Source organism: Rhinopithecus bieti, unplaced genomic scaffold (assembly GCF_001698545.2).
Source record: "Rhinopithecus bieti isolate Rb0 unplaced genomic scaffold, ASM169854v2 scaffold_61298, whole genome shotgun sequence".
Lineage (NCBI taxonomy): Eukaryota > Metazoa > Chordata > Mammalia > Primates > Cercopithecidae > Rhinopithecus > Rhinopithecus bieti.
Window position 1 is genome coordinate 315,336 of NW_016823727.1, and position 17,169 is coordinate 332,504.

Here is a 17,169-nt window from a genome sequence, read left to right on the forward strand (position 1 = left end):
CTGGGCCCCCTCAGTCTCCTCTCAATCTGTGAATCCACTTACCTAAGTATTCCTACCATTCATTCCTTCCTCTCTATCCTAACTTACTATTTACCTATGTCAGGCTCCCAGCATCTTCTGATTGAGCCATTTTAATAGTTTCCTAAATCTCCTGCTAATGGTTTTACCACATTTTACAACATGAGTCTAACCATGCGTTATCAGTCCCCTGCTGAAAACTCTTCAATGGGTCCCCCATTAATGCACCCAGGATTAAAAGGCCACCTGTTTAAGGTCCTTTGAAAACTAGCCTCTTCTAATTTTTCCAGTTTTAATTTTGAGGCCCCACCCTAAAGGCAAGGCATCCTTCAATTTTCCTTCACCTGCCACAAGGGCCCCAGAGCTGAGCTAGACGTCCCAGCTCTGCACTCCCATTGCGGCCAGTGCATAACTTTTAGAGAAATTCATTAGTTTCTAAGATGAGAATGTTGACTTTCTCCGTTTGAGAGCTGCAGGGTCTGGGGATGTCCATAATAAACATCCAAACTGACAAAACAACCGTTTAAACCTTGAATTACTCGAAACAGGTTTAAACCTTGAATTGCTAAAATAAAGGCAACTGCCGTGCCTCCCCGTCGGGGAATCGAACCCCGGTCTCCCGCGTGACAGGCGGGGATACTCACCACTATACTAACGAGGAACCGCACAAAAGGTTTCTTTCTGATAGGCCTTTTCTACGTTTTTGCTCCGCCCGGCCCTGGCTACATGCACCCACCGATGACCCGATTTTCTTATGTTTGCCACTACAACTTCCACGGAAGTTGAACAGAGCCAAAATGGTAGTGTTCTGTTTTATCTCCCCCTCCACTTCTCATCATTTCCCTCAGGCCACCCTTCTCCTAACTGCCCGGACTCCCCTTCTCTTCTTCCCCAGCTCCAGCAGCACTCTCGGTCCCCCTCAACACCCCTAACACACACGCTCCCAGGTAGCCAAGCGCCCGCTTCCGCGCGGCACCATGGAACTCGTAGTTCCTTCACTCATCCCCCAACGCTCGTCTGACTTTAAGAAACTTCCTTTCCCGGCGTGCACGGCGAATCCCTCCCCTTCTTCTTTACCTCTGTCCCTCCTCCTCAGGTTCTCTATCGACGAGTCTGGTAGCTGAGCCTTAGGGTGTAGGTCGCAGTGCGGTGTGATCCCCCAGAGCCATGCCCGAGGTAGTGGATACCTGTTCGTTGGCCTCTCCGGCTTCCGTCTGCCGGACCAAGCACCTGCACCTGCGCTGCAGCGTCGACTTTACTCGCCGGACGCTGACCGGGACTGCCGCTCTCACGGTCCAGTCTCAGGAGGACAATCTGCGCAGCCTGGTACAGTGGGGCGCCTGCCCAGTGCCCGCCTCTCCCGGGCTCCCTGCCCCACGCCCCTAGTCCTTGCGGGCTCCCGAATTTGCGGCTTAGCCCGCCGCGGCCCCTGCCTAGCCCCACGTCCCCGTCTGCTCTTCTGTAGCCCCTATCCAACTCATATTGTGCACTTCTCTTCGGTCCCCAGATCTGCCACAGCACCCCCTCTCAACCCCACTTAGCCTCTGCATCCCTTCCCTCACCCCCCACTTACACGTCTGTCTCCTCCGCCCCTCGCCCCGATCTTCTCTCCGAGGTCCCTGGGCACATCCCGCGCCTCGTCCACTCCTCTCAGCTCACCCAGCCCTTGGTGTCATCTTTGCAATAGCCCCCATAATTTTAGTTCCCAGCTCTAATTACCCCATGGCCTCCCCATTGTCTCGGCCTGCGGCCCAGAACCCCCTTCCTCGGGCCCCAGACTTTTCCCAGCCCCCAGCGCACCTTCCTCAGTCAACAATCTCACCCAAGTCTCAGATCCCATGTCCTGTCGATCCCTGATCCCACGGTTGCCTCCCAGGAACCCTTATTTCAATCCACAGGTCTGCAGGGCACCACCCATCCGTCTCCCTCCCAGTTCCCTGGATCTCCCTGCTAGTCGTTCTCAAGCCCCTTAGGATTCCCAGCCCCGGCCGGGCAGGCCTCTTCTCTCCCCGCTACTTTGAAACTAACAGTCCCGTCTTGCTAACTCTAGGCGCAGCTCTCTTCAGGGTCCTTTCTACTTTTTAATCTTAACAACTTTCTTATCTTCTAGTAATTTAAGGACGGGTGGGACATTCACGTTTTCTAAGGATGATTCAATACGCTTTATTAATAGTTGGTTCCAAGGAGCCAAGTAGTTATTTCACTTAGAAAACACATACTTCTACAAACTCTATAACCATTGGAATGAAGAAAGGTTGTAGATTCATGGAATATTATTCAATGATTTTATCTGTATCATATAACCTATATTTAATGTTCTTGCTCAAATTGCCCGATAGTATTTGGTTTGTACCTTTCACCGGAAGAATTTCATAGAAAAGCATTTTAGAAATAAGAGGGTCAGGAAAAGACAGCCAAATTCGGCTTCTTCACCAGGGCAGAATGCTACACGTGTATTTTACACAGTATAGCATGGTGAAATCTACTAAAGCACATCAATAAGCAATCAGATCAGATCGGGCAGATAAGAATTGGTGGCTTTCAGGACTCTTTTTCCTATTTGTGTAGGAAAGATCTGCATTTTGATTTCATTAATATGAACTAATAAGTACTTAACTTTCTTACTCTTTGGCCTTCAACATTTTGCTAAACTGATTGATTTGAAAAATAGGTCGATTCCTCTATGTACGGATACGTAATCACCAAAAGTACTATAAGAAAGAAAGATAAGCAAGAAGGCATCTATTTCCTTGTAGATCACACTTTGGTCTTGAAGTACCATGCTATCTTTAATTGCAGTAGCAACTTTGCCTGGGCAGGGCTGAAGTCCTGTTTCATTGCAGTTTCGAAACTAAACACCGCATGTTCTCACTCATAAGCGGGAGTTGAACAATGAGAACACACGGACACAGCGAGGGGAACATCACACACCAGGGCCTGTGGGGGGTAGGGGCCTAGGGGAGGGATAGCATTAAGAAAAATACCTAATGTAGATGACAGGTTGATGGGCGCAGCAAACCACCATGGCATGTGTATACTTATGTAACAAACCTGCACATTCTGCATGTGTACCCCAGAACTTAAAGTATAATAATAAAAAGAAGAAAAACCACACTATGGGACTGCCGTATTTGAACATGTGTTTATATGTCCTACACTCAAAAATACTAGAGATTTAAAATTAAGCAATTCAGGAAACTTTTGTTCAGATGTGAATGATTCCAAACCAAAACCGAGGTTGCTAGTGGAAGAAATTTAAAGAGGTTTTTCTAATATATGGACAGCAAATTCTTCCTTGAATCTTTAGCTGCAACATATATTTCAGAAGAAATATTCCAGTTGGTTTAAGATATAATAAAACCTTGACTAAGCCCCAAACCCACTCAGAGCTCTCAGTTAACTGGAAGGTTCTTGCTCTTCACCTTTATTTTAAAAGATTAAATTATAAACTATGCTAAAAAAAAAATGAAAATTTTATAGCTTTTGCTGCTTAATATGACCTCACACTTACCTCTGTTTTGTAAAATAAAACTTAAAAAAATTATTATTTGAAGTGCAGGTGTACATGTGGTTTGTTATATAGGTATACTTGTGTCATGGGGGTTTGTTGTACAGATTATTTTGTCACCCAGGTATTAAGCCTAGTACCCATTAGTTATTTTCCTGATCCTCTCCCTTCTCCTACCCTCCACCCTCCAGTAGGCCCCCGTGTGTGTTCCCCCCATGTGTCCATGTGTTCTCATCACTTTTGTAAAATAAAAACTTTACCTCTGTTCTATAAGTAAGCAAGAGTCAGGATGTTTAAATTTTGAGAAGAATGTCCCAATCTAAAAATCTGCTCATTGTTTTCACATTCCTCAAATCTAGAAAAAAGTAAGATTTAAAAATTGTAATTTCTGGTTGGCATGTCTGTTTAGCAAATTACAGCCTGGAATTATAATAATGTTAGATGTTATATAAGGAATGCAATTTGTAGTACAAAGTGACATCTGTTTATAATTGTTTGCTTATTTATGACAAAAGCCTTAGACCAGGAGCTTAACCTTATTAATTAGTTAATTAATATTTATTTAAAGTTAACTTGTTTCTTTCCTCCACTAGATTGTGGACTCTTGAATGTAGAGACTGTGTTTCATAACTCTTTGTATCTCAACTAGTATAGTCTATGTCTGGCATGTAGAGGACATTCAAAAGGTTGATTAATGGATGATTTCAATTAGAAAACAGATTAGAAAACAGTGCCTAAGCTTAACATGGGCTACATTGATAATAGTGCCAGCTGAATTTCAGAGGTGAGATGGGAAGACCCAGTGCCAGTGCTGAGTCAGGAGAGACATCATGTCTTCTTTTCCTCTCCATTCTTGGAGTCTGTGATGTTGAGGAATGCTGAAGGAGCTTTAATTGGACAAATTCTCAGCTTTCTAAAATTCTTTTCAAGTTTTGTTTTATTTACACTGAAGTTTGATCCTCCAAATTTATGATAACTTTCAAACATTTTTTTTGTTTTCACTGAAACTTTCAGAAATGTTTAGGTCTTCTTTTGGTTAGTGGCTTGAGGTTTTAGTGCCATGGCCAAGGCAGAAGCCAGCAGTTAACAACAGATATTTATGACTGCAAACCATCTTGTCTTCACTAAGTAAATGGCTCAACTGGGAATCAAATCAAGGTGGTTTTTTAGTTTTAGTTTTGTGTTTCACACATAAACCTATGCTTTTTTTTCTTTTCCATCATATCCCTGCACATAGCAAGTAGAAAATGTAAACACAGACATCATAATGAGGCATAAAGCTTTTTTTTAAAAAAAACTCTCCTTTGTTCTAGAAAGGATTGAGAGTGCTTGAAGCAACATATATAGTATAAGATTAAAAATAATTACATAATTTGGAGGAAGAGAGAATAAGGATAGGAGAAACAAAATCCATGGCATAAAGCCCTCTGTACTTTAAAAGAAGTGGGCCACAAGGTTGACATGGAGCTTCCTACCGTCCTGTGCAAAAAAGGAATCAGATATCTATTCCATGGCAACTGACCAGCTACTGAGAAGTACAACTGTTTTTTGAGGGGATGGAGGTACTGTTCAAAGAGGATACTGTGAAACATAATAAATTATATCCTATCATTAGTAAAGCTGTTGATGCTTACCACGTTTCTTAAAAAGTACTAAATCCAATTTGTCAATGATCCGGTTTTCTTTTCTTTCTTATTACAGTTTTGACTATTTTTTTAAAATAACATCACTGAAATTTGAAGGGAAATTTAAAAGTAGTTTGCAAATGATAGTTGAGGCTTAGGACTTGAGATACACAGCTTAAACATTGCAGTTTTGTTTTCTCTTGGTCTAGGACCTCCTTCATGCATTAATTGACACCTAGTGTTTTTGAGGCAGAGTGCTAAACCCTGGGAATACAGACCTAAGTAACATTCTCTGTTTTAGAACCCTTAGTCTAATGGAAAAAGAAACCATTATAATGCAGTACAGTAAGTATTATAGGAAAGGGTAGGGCCAACTGCTATAACAAATACAGGGGATATCAAAAGGTTTCACAAAAAATAGTTGTCACCATGACACTTCTGATTCTGAACAGATTTGGAAAATTTAGGCAATATAGAAAACAGACTATGTTCCACTGGGAAATGACCCAGTTAATTCATCTATATGAGCATGTGTTGTTATAAACACAAGATACTCAAATTAAGTTTTTAAAACAAGTTAGCTATTCTGAATAGCTATTCAGAACTAGGTACTAGACTATGAAGAGACTAGAGAGATACTAGAATATGAAGGAGTAACCCTATTATTATTATTATTATTATTATTATTTTTGGAGACGGAGTCTCACTCTGTCGCCCAGGCTGGAGTGCAGTGGCTGGATCTCAGCTCACTGCAAGCTTCGCCTCCTGGGTTTACTCCATTCTCCTGCCTCAGCCTCCAGGCGCCTGCCACCTTGCCCGGCTAGTTTTTTTTTTGTATTTTTTAGTAGAGACGGGGTTTCACCGTGTTAGCCAGGATGGTCTCGATCTCCTGACCTCGTGATCCGCCCGTCTCGACCTCCCAAAGTGCTGGGATTACAGGCTTGAGCCACCGCGCCCGGCCACCCTATTATTTTAAATAAGATATAAACCATATCTTCTACTAATTTAGAGTAAGGATAACAGATGACGTACCCCCAAAAGAAAGTAGCCTGAAATAAGTGGCCATTAGGAGGGAAAAAGATGGTACTCTCATAACAAATTTGGCTGCTCTTAAAAAAAAGTTAAAAAAAAAAAAGGAAAACAAACCAAGATGGAAATTTCTTCCCAAACAAAAATTGTTGACTCCAGAGAGGTGGGAATCAAGTTTAGTGATTGTCCTTGTGATGATTTTGGAGCTTATCACACATGGTTAACTAATATAAAAGCGGGGCAGCTGGGAAATGGCTGGTTCTTAGCCTTACATGTAGCCAAGCCAGATTTCAGAAAAGGAAAAAAAGTAATGCCAGAGGTAGGGAGATCTGATAGAAAGCAGTTCTACCAGTTCAGGGCCTGACCTGCGTTAGCAGTGGAAAGAAAGGAAAAGTATGAAGACATTGTGAAATAACAACTTTTCAGTGGCTGTGTGGGATTGGGAAATGGGATCAAACCTTAGGGAACTGGAAGAGTTCTTTGAACAGAATCAAGAAATCTGGGGAGAAACCTGATTCAGGGAGTGTAAAAGTCATTTTTAGAATTTTTAGAAGCCTATTCAATATGTGGTGCTATGTCCCACGGAAATGTTGAGCAGGCAATTAGACTGAGGTCCTGGGGAGGGAATACAACTGTAGAACTAGAATGGCAGGCATCTTCACAGAGATACTAGTTGAAGATGTAGGCATGAGTAAGAGCTAGGGAGTGAAGGCTATGGCAAGAAAATCAAAGGACCAGGGCTGGAACACTGGGACATATCCATATTTTTGAGTTGGAATAAAGGAGGGGAAAGGAAAACATTAGACAAATAGAGAACCTTTTATGATTTTCGTGTACAGGCAAAGAAGTGAAGGAAGGGGTTTTAACCAGATGACATGGTCCATAAGGGCTGTAAGTAGACAGAGGTCAAGGTTATTGGACAGAAAAGACTTTGTTGATCAGGGCTGCCCTTTCAATAGCAAAGGAGCTGGAAGCCGGATGGAAGGAGGGGAAAGGGAGGAGGATGGATGAGGAGGTAGAAGTAGCAGTCATAGCAGTCATAAACTCCCTTGGAGTTTAAGGAAGGAAGGAGGAAAACTAGAATAGTTAGTGGGTAGATCCATCAAGCAGAATTTTGTTTATGTTGTTGGGAAACAGTCTTGTGGCATAGGAAGGTTCAAGATTCCAGGACAAGAGATTAGTTGAGAGATAATTAAAGAGTATGATTTCTAGGGCTTAGGATTTTGGGGATAGAAAATACTCTGACACTTGTTGCCACTCCTTCATGCCCACAGCAGTTGTCCTTAATTGGCCATGGCAAGTAGATATGGCCTCCCAATCCTCTGCAGAATCATTTGGTCCGAGTTACCATAACAAGTTGGGCTTTTTCTAGGTATACAACCACAGTGACATACAGTCTGCTGATTTGCTTAATGAACATGAAGTTTGAAAGTACATGGGAGTTGGCCTACACGAGTTCTAGGAGGAAATATATTGTGTAATATATTGAGGAGCCAGAGTGAAAGAAACTTAAGTTATAGGTAAAGTTTTTCATAATAGAGAACATTTTAGGAGTCAGAAGCAAACATATTTTGATTTAGATTTGACTTTTACTTAAAGCCCAACATTTGTGTGACTGTCCTAGGGTTACTTAACAATACATATGCAAATCTTAGAACCTAAAAATTTTCAGGATGCTTAGATTCTCAAAAAATGAGACCTAGACTAGCTTTTAACTCTTTAATTCTTCTAATTTCACTCTGTATTTTACTCTCCACAAGCAACTAGTTGTTGTAACCTATATCTAATAAAAGTTTTTTCTGGTAAATGAAACTATTTTCTTACTATTTAAAAATATTAATTTTAGGTTTTGGATACAAAGGACCTTCTAATAGAAAAAGTAGTGATCAATGGACAAGAAGTCAAATATGCTCTCGGAGAAAGACAAAGTTACAAGGGATCGCCAATGGAAATCTCTCTTCCTATTGCTTTGAGCAAGTATGGATGTTATGATCTTTCTTTTTTACAGCTAAATAATGGGGAAAATATTTTAACTAATGAAAATATCTTTTCTTTTTAAATTTTAGTTTGTAAATATGTAATGATTGGTACACTACTTCTCATCTTCTGTTCAGATTAAAGTTGATACAGCAGTTAAAATTATATATACTTAAGATACTAAAAATGTTGTTTGTATATAATACAACAAGGACTTGGGGAACTGTTAGTTTTTAAACGATTCATCCTTTTACTAATATCAAGAGTGATGGTGGGGGCATGCCATCCTAAGAAGGCATTTCAAGATAACCTGGGCAGCTTTTACAAGCTGCACATTCCTTGCCGTTGCCCCAGAGGCCAGCTGCATGTATTAACGGGACAATGATAATGCAAAAGATAGAACTGTTACAGTGCAGCAATCTTGGGATAAGTGCTTTAAATGCATTCTTGTATCTTATCCTTACAGTAACCCTGCTGATATAATCTACACTTAAAGATGAGGAAAGGGAACCTTAGGTAAATAACTTATTCAAGAAAGTAGCAACCAGAATTGTCATATTGGGAGTATATGTCACCTCTTGATATACTGGGGAGGGGAAAAATGGTGGAAATTATTGGCCTAGAACAAGGGTGATCTACCCCAGTTGTTCAGTGGCCAGTGCTTTCATGCTTTCTCTTTCCCTTTAAGAGAAGGGAAACACTTAAGTCTAACTTGTGAGGTAGATGGTATTCACCCCATTCTACAAGGAAACTATGGCATAGGGAGGTCAAGTAATTTCTCCAGATTTACAGTACCAGTAAGCGATAGAGTCAGGATTTGAACACCAGCAGGGCTGCTGGTCTTAAAGCTCTGCTGTTCCCTTATTATCAGTGCTTCTCAAACTCTCTGGGGTAAAGGACCAATTTTTATCCTCTTCAATCTGTCATAGACTGATACTTTTATAAAGTGCAATAAAAATGAAGTATGAGGAAGAAGAGATGAAATACAAGCACACATTTTTTATTATTAGATTCAACAGACATAAAAATGACTCTAAAAGTTTTGCAATGCTGACTCCCAACTTCTGCTCTTATCTTGTCCTGGGCCAGTAACAGTTTGCAGACTAGCACTGCTCTGTGTCATGCTGTGGCACCTGCTACTGTGGTAGTTGAAGTTCTAAAATGATTTCTTTCACTTTTCCACTCTAATAAAAGATTAAATGCTATCGCAGATGCAAAGTACGTGACACATAATGGGGTACTCAACCACTGTTAGTTGCCATTACGCCTTCGCTAGCAGTTAGGCTGGGAGAGGTAAAAGGACCCACAGGCTGGCAATTAGGTAGGAAAACTGAGAGGAGACTTACCCATTGAGGATACGGCCATTCCTAGAGCATACTGTCAATCAGTGATGAGAATGCATACTATGTTATTTATATTACTCAGTGTATGTATTACGAGTTTAAATTTTCACTAGATAGAATCATACTCTACTAATATATTTATTTGTTTCATACAGAAATCAAGAAATCGTTATAGAAATTTCTTTTGAGACCTCTCCAAAATCTTCTGCTCTCCAGTGGCTCACTCCTGAACAGACTTCTGGGAAGGAACACCCATATCTCTTTAGTCAGTGCCAGGTAAAAAGGATTCCAGAATGATTTCTGATGTAGAAAACTCCCAGCACAGGCCGGGCGCGGTGGCTCAAGCCTGTAATCCCAGCACTTTGGGAGGCCGAGACGGGCGGATCACGAGGTCAGGAGATCGAGACCATCCTGGCTAACACGGTGAAACCTCGTCTCTACTTAAAAAAAAATACTTAGCCGGGCGAGGTGGCAGGCGCCTGTAGTCCCAGCTACTCGGGAGGCTGAGGCAGGAGAATGGCGTAAAACCCGGGAGGCGGAGCTTGCAGTGAACTGAGATCCGGCCACTGCACTCCAGCCCGGGCGACAGAGCGAGACTCCGCCTCAAAAGAAAACTCCCAGCACATACGGTTGAATGAAGCAAAATGAACAGTGGTTTTATGGATTATGTGGGTTTTACCTAATCTAATATATTAATTGATCTATAAAAACATATAAGATAAATTATTTATTTTCATTTTATCTTTCACTATTAATACACTCATGCATTACTTTAAATAAGGAGCTTCTTTCAGTTTGGAAATATGTCCACCTAGATTGGACTTTCTAGGCCTGACTTAGAACTTGGCAGAGAGTAGGTACTCAGTAAATAGTCATAAAATGAAAGGAAAAATTAATAAATAATATGTACTGGTTATGAAAAATGCTAATAGTAAAGAAATGGGAAGTGAAAGATTTAATTTCCAAACCTTTTCCAGACACTATTGCCCAGAGGTAACCACCATTGAGTTTGGAATGTAACTTTTCCATATTTTTCTTACATTTACAAACGTATATATTATATCAATATATTAACTGTACCTCTGTTTTCCATTTTAAAACTAAAAGTAAAGAGCCATATGATTAGAGATAACCTGTCACAAGGATAATACTTTTCAAACTGTCTTCTGAAAGAAAAAATACCGACTTTTCATAGTAATCAAATAATGTACAATTAAGAGAACTGACTTCATTAAGCATTTGCTCTATTTCCAGGCATTGTGCTAGATTCTTTACATGTTTCATCCCTCCCAATATTCCTGTGTGTTAGGTTCAAATTTCAATACAAGTCCTTTTAAAAAAGCATATGAATTAGCATATGAATCAGACCTGTTTACTTTCTATGGCCACTTGAAACATCTTTTTAATCTAAGAAACCCTCAGTTTAATAATCTAGAAGAGATGAAATGTTATACGCAAGAGTGTACAAATTGCACAATCTGTATCTCATGAATATCTGATTTTCAGGCAGTGTTTCTTAATTGAATGTCTATTACCAAAGTTGGCAAGAAATGCAAGATTTGTGAGTCACGAAAATGTTAATTTTGAGTATATTATTCCATTTCTTATTGGCAGCAATGTTGGGAATATGGGAAACAGATTTCAGCTAAAAAATTATTGCAGCTGATAGAAAACATGTAGACATGATTTTGTTTGGTGAATTTGCTTACAGTTGTTCTGTATGCATATTTGCCTGGGTTTGGCCTTATCCAGTGAAATGCATTTAAAAACCCCTTTGGTATTGCCATATCACCTAACTAGAAACCATCAAGGAACTCTAGAGGCATGGTCTTGGAACTCTATTTTGGGAGAGAGAACCAGGTGGCTCTGCTAGTCCTACTTAATCCATCTAGAGGTCATTTGGGAGCCTGTATCTTTGGATAACTTTCTTGAACTAAAATGAAAAGACCTGGAGTTTGGGGGTTTTAAGAAAGCTTGTGGTGGAATGAAGTATGTTTAGGATTTGTGATAGCTTCAGAGAAGGGTGTTAATATCAGAATTCCTTTGAGTTTAGTAGACTATCTCAATGAGGCTGGGTTTCTATTCCATTGCTCACCAGCAATAGACAGACCTATTTGTAAACAGACCGGTTATAAGATTGTAGGTGCTCCTTTTTTTTTTTTTCTTTTACTTTTGAGACAGGGTCTTGCTGTGTTGCCCAGGCTGTAGTGCAATGGTGTGAACTTGGGTCACTGCAGCCCAGAATTCCTGGGCTCAAGTGATCCTTTTACCTCAGCCTCCTGAGTAGCTGGGACTACAGGTGTGCACCACCATGCCCAGCTAATTTTTTTGTGTGTAGAGGTAGGGTCTCACTATGTTGCTCAGGCTGGTCTCAAACTCTAGAGCTCAAATAATCATCTGAGCCTCCCAAAGTGCTGGGATTGCAGGAGTGAGCCACGGCACCCGGCCTCTGGTCATACTGGATGGAACCAATGTTAATAACGATTGGTGTGGCAGTAGAGAAACACTTTGCATGTGATATGAATGAATATGTCTAGATGGTATTGAGAGAGACTGTTCTTTCTCCCTTCTTTGCTTCTTTGTTTGTACTTACAAGGTTTGCTGCAAGACTGAAGTGTCAAGACTACAGCAACATTTCTCAGGCTGTGTTCATTAGAACACTGGCATCCCATTAGCTGTTAAACTGGAGAGAAATGGGTTTTGTGTTAAAATAAGTGTAAGAAAGCAAACAGGTTTCTTTATTGTAAGCTCTGTTCAGAGCCTTCAGGAGGCTAATGTTCTCGTGGCTCTGCAAGACAGCGGTGCAGTATGCCATACTTCTCAGGTCTGTTTTGCTACAGAGCCCTTTTTTCTCAGGTTTCTGAAAGCTTCTCACTGGGCACTATTGTTGCCCAGAGCATAGAGTAGGAAACACTGCTTAACAGTTTCTCCATGTGTCAACTGAAATGTGAGGATTAACCATAGATTAAAGTGGAAAATCTGATTTTTAAAAGTCGAAGAATCTATTTTTGGACTTTAAAAGATCCCAAGAGGCCGGGCACGGTGGCTCACGCCTGTAATCCCTGCACTTTGGGAGGCCAAGGTAGGCAGATCACCTGAGGTAGGGAGTTCAAGACCAGCCTGACCAACATGGAGAAACCCTCTCTCTACTCAAAATACAAAATTAGCTGGGCGTGGTGGTACATGCCTGTAATCGCAACTACTCAGGAGGCTGAGGCAGGAGAATCGCTTGAACCTGGGAGGCAGAGGTTGCAGTGAGCCAAGATTGCGCCATTGAACTCCAGCCTGGGCAACAAAAGTGAAACTCCGTCTCAAAAATAAAAAAATCTCAAGAAATGAGACCTGTTTTATTTTAAAAAAAGATGTCTAGGCCGGGCGCGGTGGCTCAAGCCTCGTAATCCCAAGCACTTTGGGAGGCCTGAGACGGCGATCACGGAGCTCAGGAGATCGAGACCATCTCTGGCCTAACTACGGTGGAAACCCCGTCTCATACTAAACAATACAAAAATCATAGCCGGGCAATTGGTGGCGGGCAGCCTGTAAGTCCCCAGCTACCGGGGAGCAGAGGCAGGAAATGGCGGAACCCGGGAGCGGCAGCTTGCAGTGAGCTGAGATCCGGCCACTGCACTCCAGCCCGGACAGAAGCGAGACTATCTGTCTCTAAAAAAAAAAAAAAAAAACGATTGTTAAGAAACATGTGCTGCAATTTTTTAAATGATTTCTAAGCCGTATTCAGACAAGATAAATAGCGATTTCTTCCTGTTTTCTCCTTTTTCCAGGCCAATCCACTGCATGAGCAGTCCTTCCTTGTCGGGACAGTCTCCTCTGTGGACATTAACCTATACTGCAGAGGTAAATAGGTACAAATATTACTGAATTAAATTGATTCATATCTGTAATATTGATAATGATAAGCAGAAAGATAATGAATTTCTAGAGCGTACCAATTATTTTTTCTAGAAATTCTACCTGAAATATAAAAAAAAGAGGCTGTGGCATTCATTCTGAATCTCTACCTTTAAGTAGCAGTTTTTAAACATTTTAACTGTGAAAGAAAGGAAAGTGGAAACCAATGCTGACTTTTTAAAAAGGAATTCAGGGCCAGGCGCGGTGGCTCATGCTTGTAATCCCGGCACTTTGGGAGGCCGAGATGGGCGGATCACAAGGTCAGGAGATGGAGACTATCCGGGCTAACATGGTGAAACCCTGTCTGTACTAAAAAAATTACAAAAAATTAGCCGGGCGTGGTGGCGGGCACCTGTAGTCCCAGCTACTCAGGAGGCTGAGGCAGGAGAATGGTGTGAACCTGGGAGGCAGAGCTTGCAGTGAGCTGAGATTGCACCACTGCACTCCAGCCTGGGTGACAGAGTGAGACTCTGTCTCAAAAGAAAAACCCCAAAAAACAAAAAACAAAAGAAAAAAAAAAAAAAAGGAATTCAGAATCCTGGATTTAAAATAAGAACTTAGAAACAATTTTACTTAACTTTTAAAAGTTGACATTTGCAGGATTCAAGTTTCTATAAATGCATTCTGTAGCCATATAAGCCTAGTGGGCATATATTTCAGACTTGTCTGTATGCAATTCCAGCTTATTCCCTTGGTGGGTACTGCTAATCCTTTTTGGAAAAGGTGGACTGTAATTACTAAAAAATCACTATCCCAGATGCTAGACCTACTTAGACCAAGCAAATAGAATGAGGACCAACCCATATTTATAGGGTCTTCTTGCTTCCCAAATAATTCCACAACCAAATTACACCTAGGATAGTGCAATGATATATTATACTTGGAGGCAAAGAATCCCAGGGCTCTGGCTCTTCTCCACCACTTAATAACTGTGAAGTCCCAGCTACTTGGGAGGCTGAGGTGGGAAGATCACTTGAACTCAGAAGTTCAAGGCCAGCCTGGGCAACATAGCGCAACCCCATTTCTAAAAATATAGATAAATAATGATGTGACCCTTGAACAAGTTTTATGACCTCACAACCTCAGTTGGCACATGTATATAACGTATCACCACCTCAATGAAGGGAGGTGGCTGAACCAAATTATTTCCTGAACACTTTCATGCTTTAGAATCTATAATTGTTTTAGCCCTGGTTCAGGAGCTTCTAATTCTGTGCCTGCCTCAGTCATAGCTTTGAGTCCTGAGCCATGCAAGAAGAACATGAAAGTCTAGCCCCTGCTGGAATGTATTCTTGCTTGATCATTAATACTTGGGAGAGTTCTTGATTCTGGCATTCGTCAGAAATCAAACTTTCACAATCATGGAGCTAGGATACACAGTTTAATGACCATATGGTTTGCCCCATAGGGGTCTTTTCCATATGGATTTCCAGAGAAAATTATTTGACAGTTTTTAGCAATAAATTTTAGTTTTTTCAGTTACTACTTTTAAAAGGTTCCTCCATTTGTAACTCCAAGTGTGTGTTTTCAAAACAAAATTGTTCAAAACCATTCTGTCCTATAGTGAGTATATAACATCCTTTTGAATCTGTTTTGTGAGTGTAGGGGGAGCAGGGATGGTGGCTGCCATTGCCAGGGATGGTGCTGGGTTCTTTACTTATATTATTTATTCCTTGCAACAAGCCTTTGAAGTTTGACACTTACTTGATGGGGAAACTGAGGCTTAGGGGGTATATTTATTTGCCCAAGTTTGTGCAGTTAGTTATTAGGTGGCAGAGCTGGGATTTTAATCCAGTTTCTACCAAAACTCTGCTCTTAATGTGCATGGGTGAATGGATAGAAATTTCACATTCACTTTTAAAGAAACCAGTTTCCTATATTGCGAATTCTATTTACAAAACTGATATGTATATGTGTGTGTGTGTGTATATATATATATATATATACTTTTTGTGTTCATATATATATGTGTACATATATATACACATATACACATTGTGTCCGTGTGTGTGTGTGTGTATATATATACTGTTTGTATATGTATATACCTTTTGTGTTCATAGTCTGTTTATTAGATAGTCAAGAAGGGGAGGAAAAGGTTATTTTATGTATATAGTTTAAGACACATAGAAGCTTTTATTTATGACTAGAAATTATTTTTCTCCTTGATTAGGTGTCTGTCCCTAAAGAGCTGGTGGCACTTATGAGTGCTATTCGTGATGGAGAAGTACCTGACCCAGAAGACCCAAGCAGGAAAATATACAAATTCATCCAGAAAGTAAGATCCTAGGGTCTAGATTTTTGCTTTTCATTGGCAGTGAACTACAGTTAACTTGTACACATCCAGAGGGCAAACTTACTTCTGAAATATTTCAGAATTTTGAGAACAGCTTTTGGTTTTTGTCTTCTTCATTTCTTTTTCTTTTGTGCTTTTAAAGGGTTTTGTTCTACTTACAGATTGTTGTATTGAAGAGAGGGTTTGCTATAGAGACAGAATAGGGAGTGTGCCTGTTTTCATTTTCCCTCACTCCAGTCAGGGGCTGGCTTCCTGTTCTTTTGTGTTCTTACGCATGGGGGCAAGTGGCTGTTCAGAGTGTTTACAAAGGGAGGAGTCAAGACCAAAAAACCACTCAATTACAGTCCTGGTCATTAGACATGTATCTTTGACCCTCAATGTGTATGCATGCATGAGTGTGTATGTGTGTGTGTGTGTGTGTGTGTGTGTTAATTGACTTCACAATGGATAATTTGACTTCCACCGCAGCTTCTGTGGTTCCAAGCTCCCATAACTTTGGCATCTACTTATTGTCGGGTTACTCTGTGTGTCTCTACAACATGCCAGTAGTGCTTTGAAACATAAAGGAATAAAAAAAGAAAACCAAAACCTTTTAAAAGTCAGGAGGAAAAAGGCAAACACATGGGAAAAGCACTTCCTGTAGGTTACTTTTTGAGAAATGCTTAAAATGCACCTTTTAATAGCATGTGTGATCTTGTTTTTCACGTGTGAGAAGCTTTTGTTCCTAGCAGAATAAAAGGCAAATAGATGTTTTGAACAATGTTTTGTATCACAATTTCAAGCTATATGTTAAAGATGAGAACTCTTTCAGAAGTATAAAAGCAATCACCACTAATATTAGGAGATTTGAAAGGGAATTTACTTAAATATGAATTGTCTTACTGTGTAACATTTGTGAACACTAATGCAAGCACGTGGTGTGTGTTTGTTTGCCCTCTTTAGGTTCCGATACCCTGCTACCTGATTGCTTTAGTTGTTGGAGCTTTAGAAAGCAGGTGAGCTTTTGGAAAAATTTTCAGGTTTGTGGAAAGATCAAAACTTAGGCATCTTGAACCTCTCTCAAGGTTAATTGGTCGATCATTTGTGTATTTCTCAAGATATCGAGCTGAAAGCTCTAGAAAAATTCAAATCTAAATATAAAATGTAGGCAACAAATTAATTTTACATTTAAAAATCTTGACCAGTTGCCCCTTAGATTTTTCAAGTCTTGTAAAATGAGCGTGCTCTTACCTTTAGAGATCTGAATTCTCATGTAAGCTTGAACAGGTCACTCTCTTAACCTCTGTTTCCTTATCCTTGAAATTATACTGTCTGACTTTCTACCTCATAGCGTGGTTATGTGAAACAAATGAGATAAAATATATTAAAGCACTTGGAAGCCTACAGATATTACAGAAATGTAACATATTTTATTAATATTTTACCAATAGAGTACCCTTCCTTCTTAATTTTTTGTTCATTCTTAGT

The 17,169-nt window shown here is 40.4% G+C and overlaps 1 protein-coding gene and 1 non-coding gene across 2 annotated transcripts in view; one reads left to right on the forward strand and one right to left on the reverse strand.

The window, feature by feature from the left end:
- Positions 1-607: 607 nt before the first annotated feature.
- TRNAD-GUC (transfer RNA aspartic acid (anticodon GUC)) lies at positions 608-679 on the reverse strand. Its single transcript has one exon. It is a non-coding gene; the product is annotated as a tRNA-Asp (tRNA).
- Positions 680-1,053: 374 nt separating this feature from the next.
- Positions 1,054-17,169, forward strand: part of LTA4H (leukotriene A4 hydrolase) — a 35,935-nt gene continuing 19,819 nt past the window's right edge. Inside the window, exons 1-6 of the mRNA XM_017861739.1 lie at positions 1,054-1,344; positions 8,027-8,157; positions 9,656-9,776; positions 13,227-13,352; positions 15,580-15,684; positions 16,645-16,697. Coding sequence (XP_017717228.1) covers positions 1,186-1,344; positions 8,027-8,157; positions 9,656-9,776; positions 13,227-13,352; positions 15,580-15,684; positions 16,645-16,697 — 695 coding nt within the window. The 5' untranslated portion in view covers positions 1,054-1,185. The remainder of the gene's footprint in view (positions 1,345-8,026; positions 8,158-9,655; positions 9,777-13,226; positions 13,353-15,579; positions 15,685-16,644; positions 16,698-17,169) is intronic.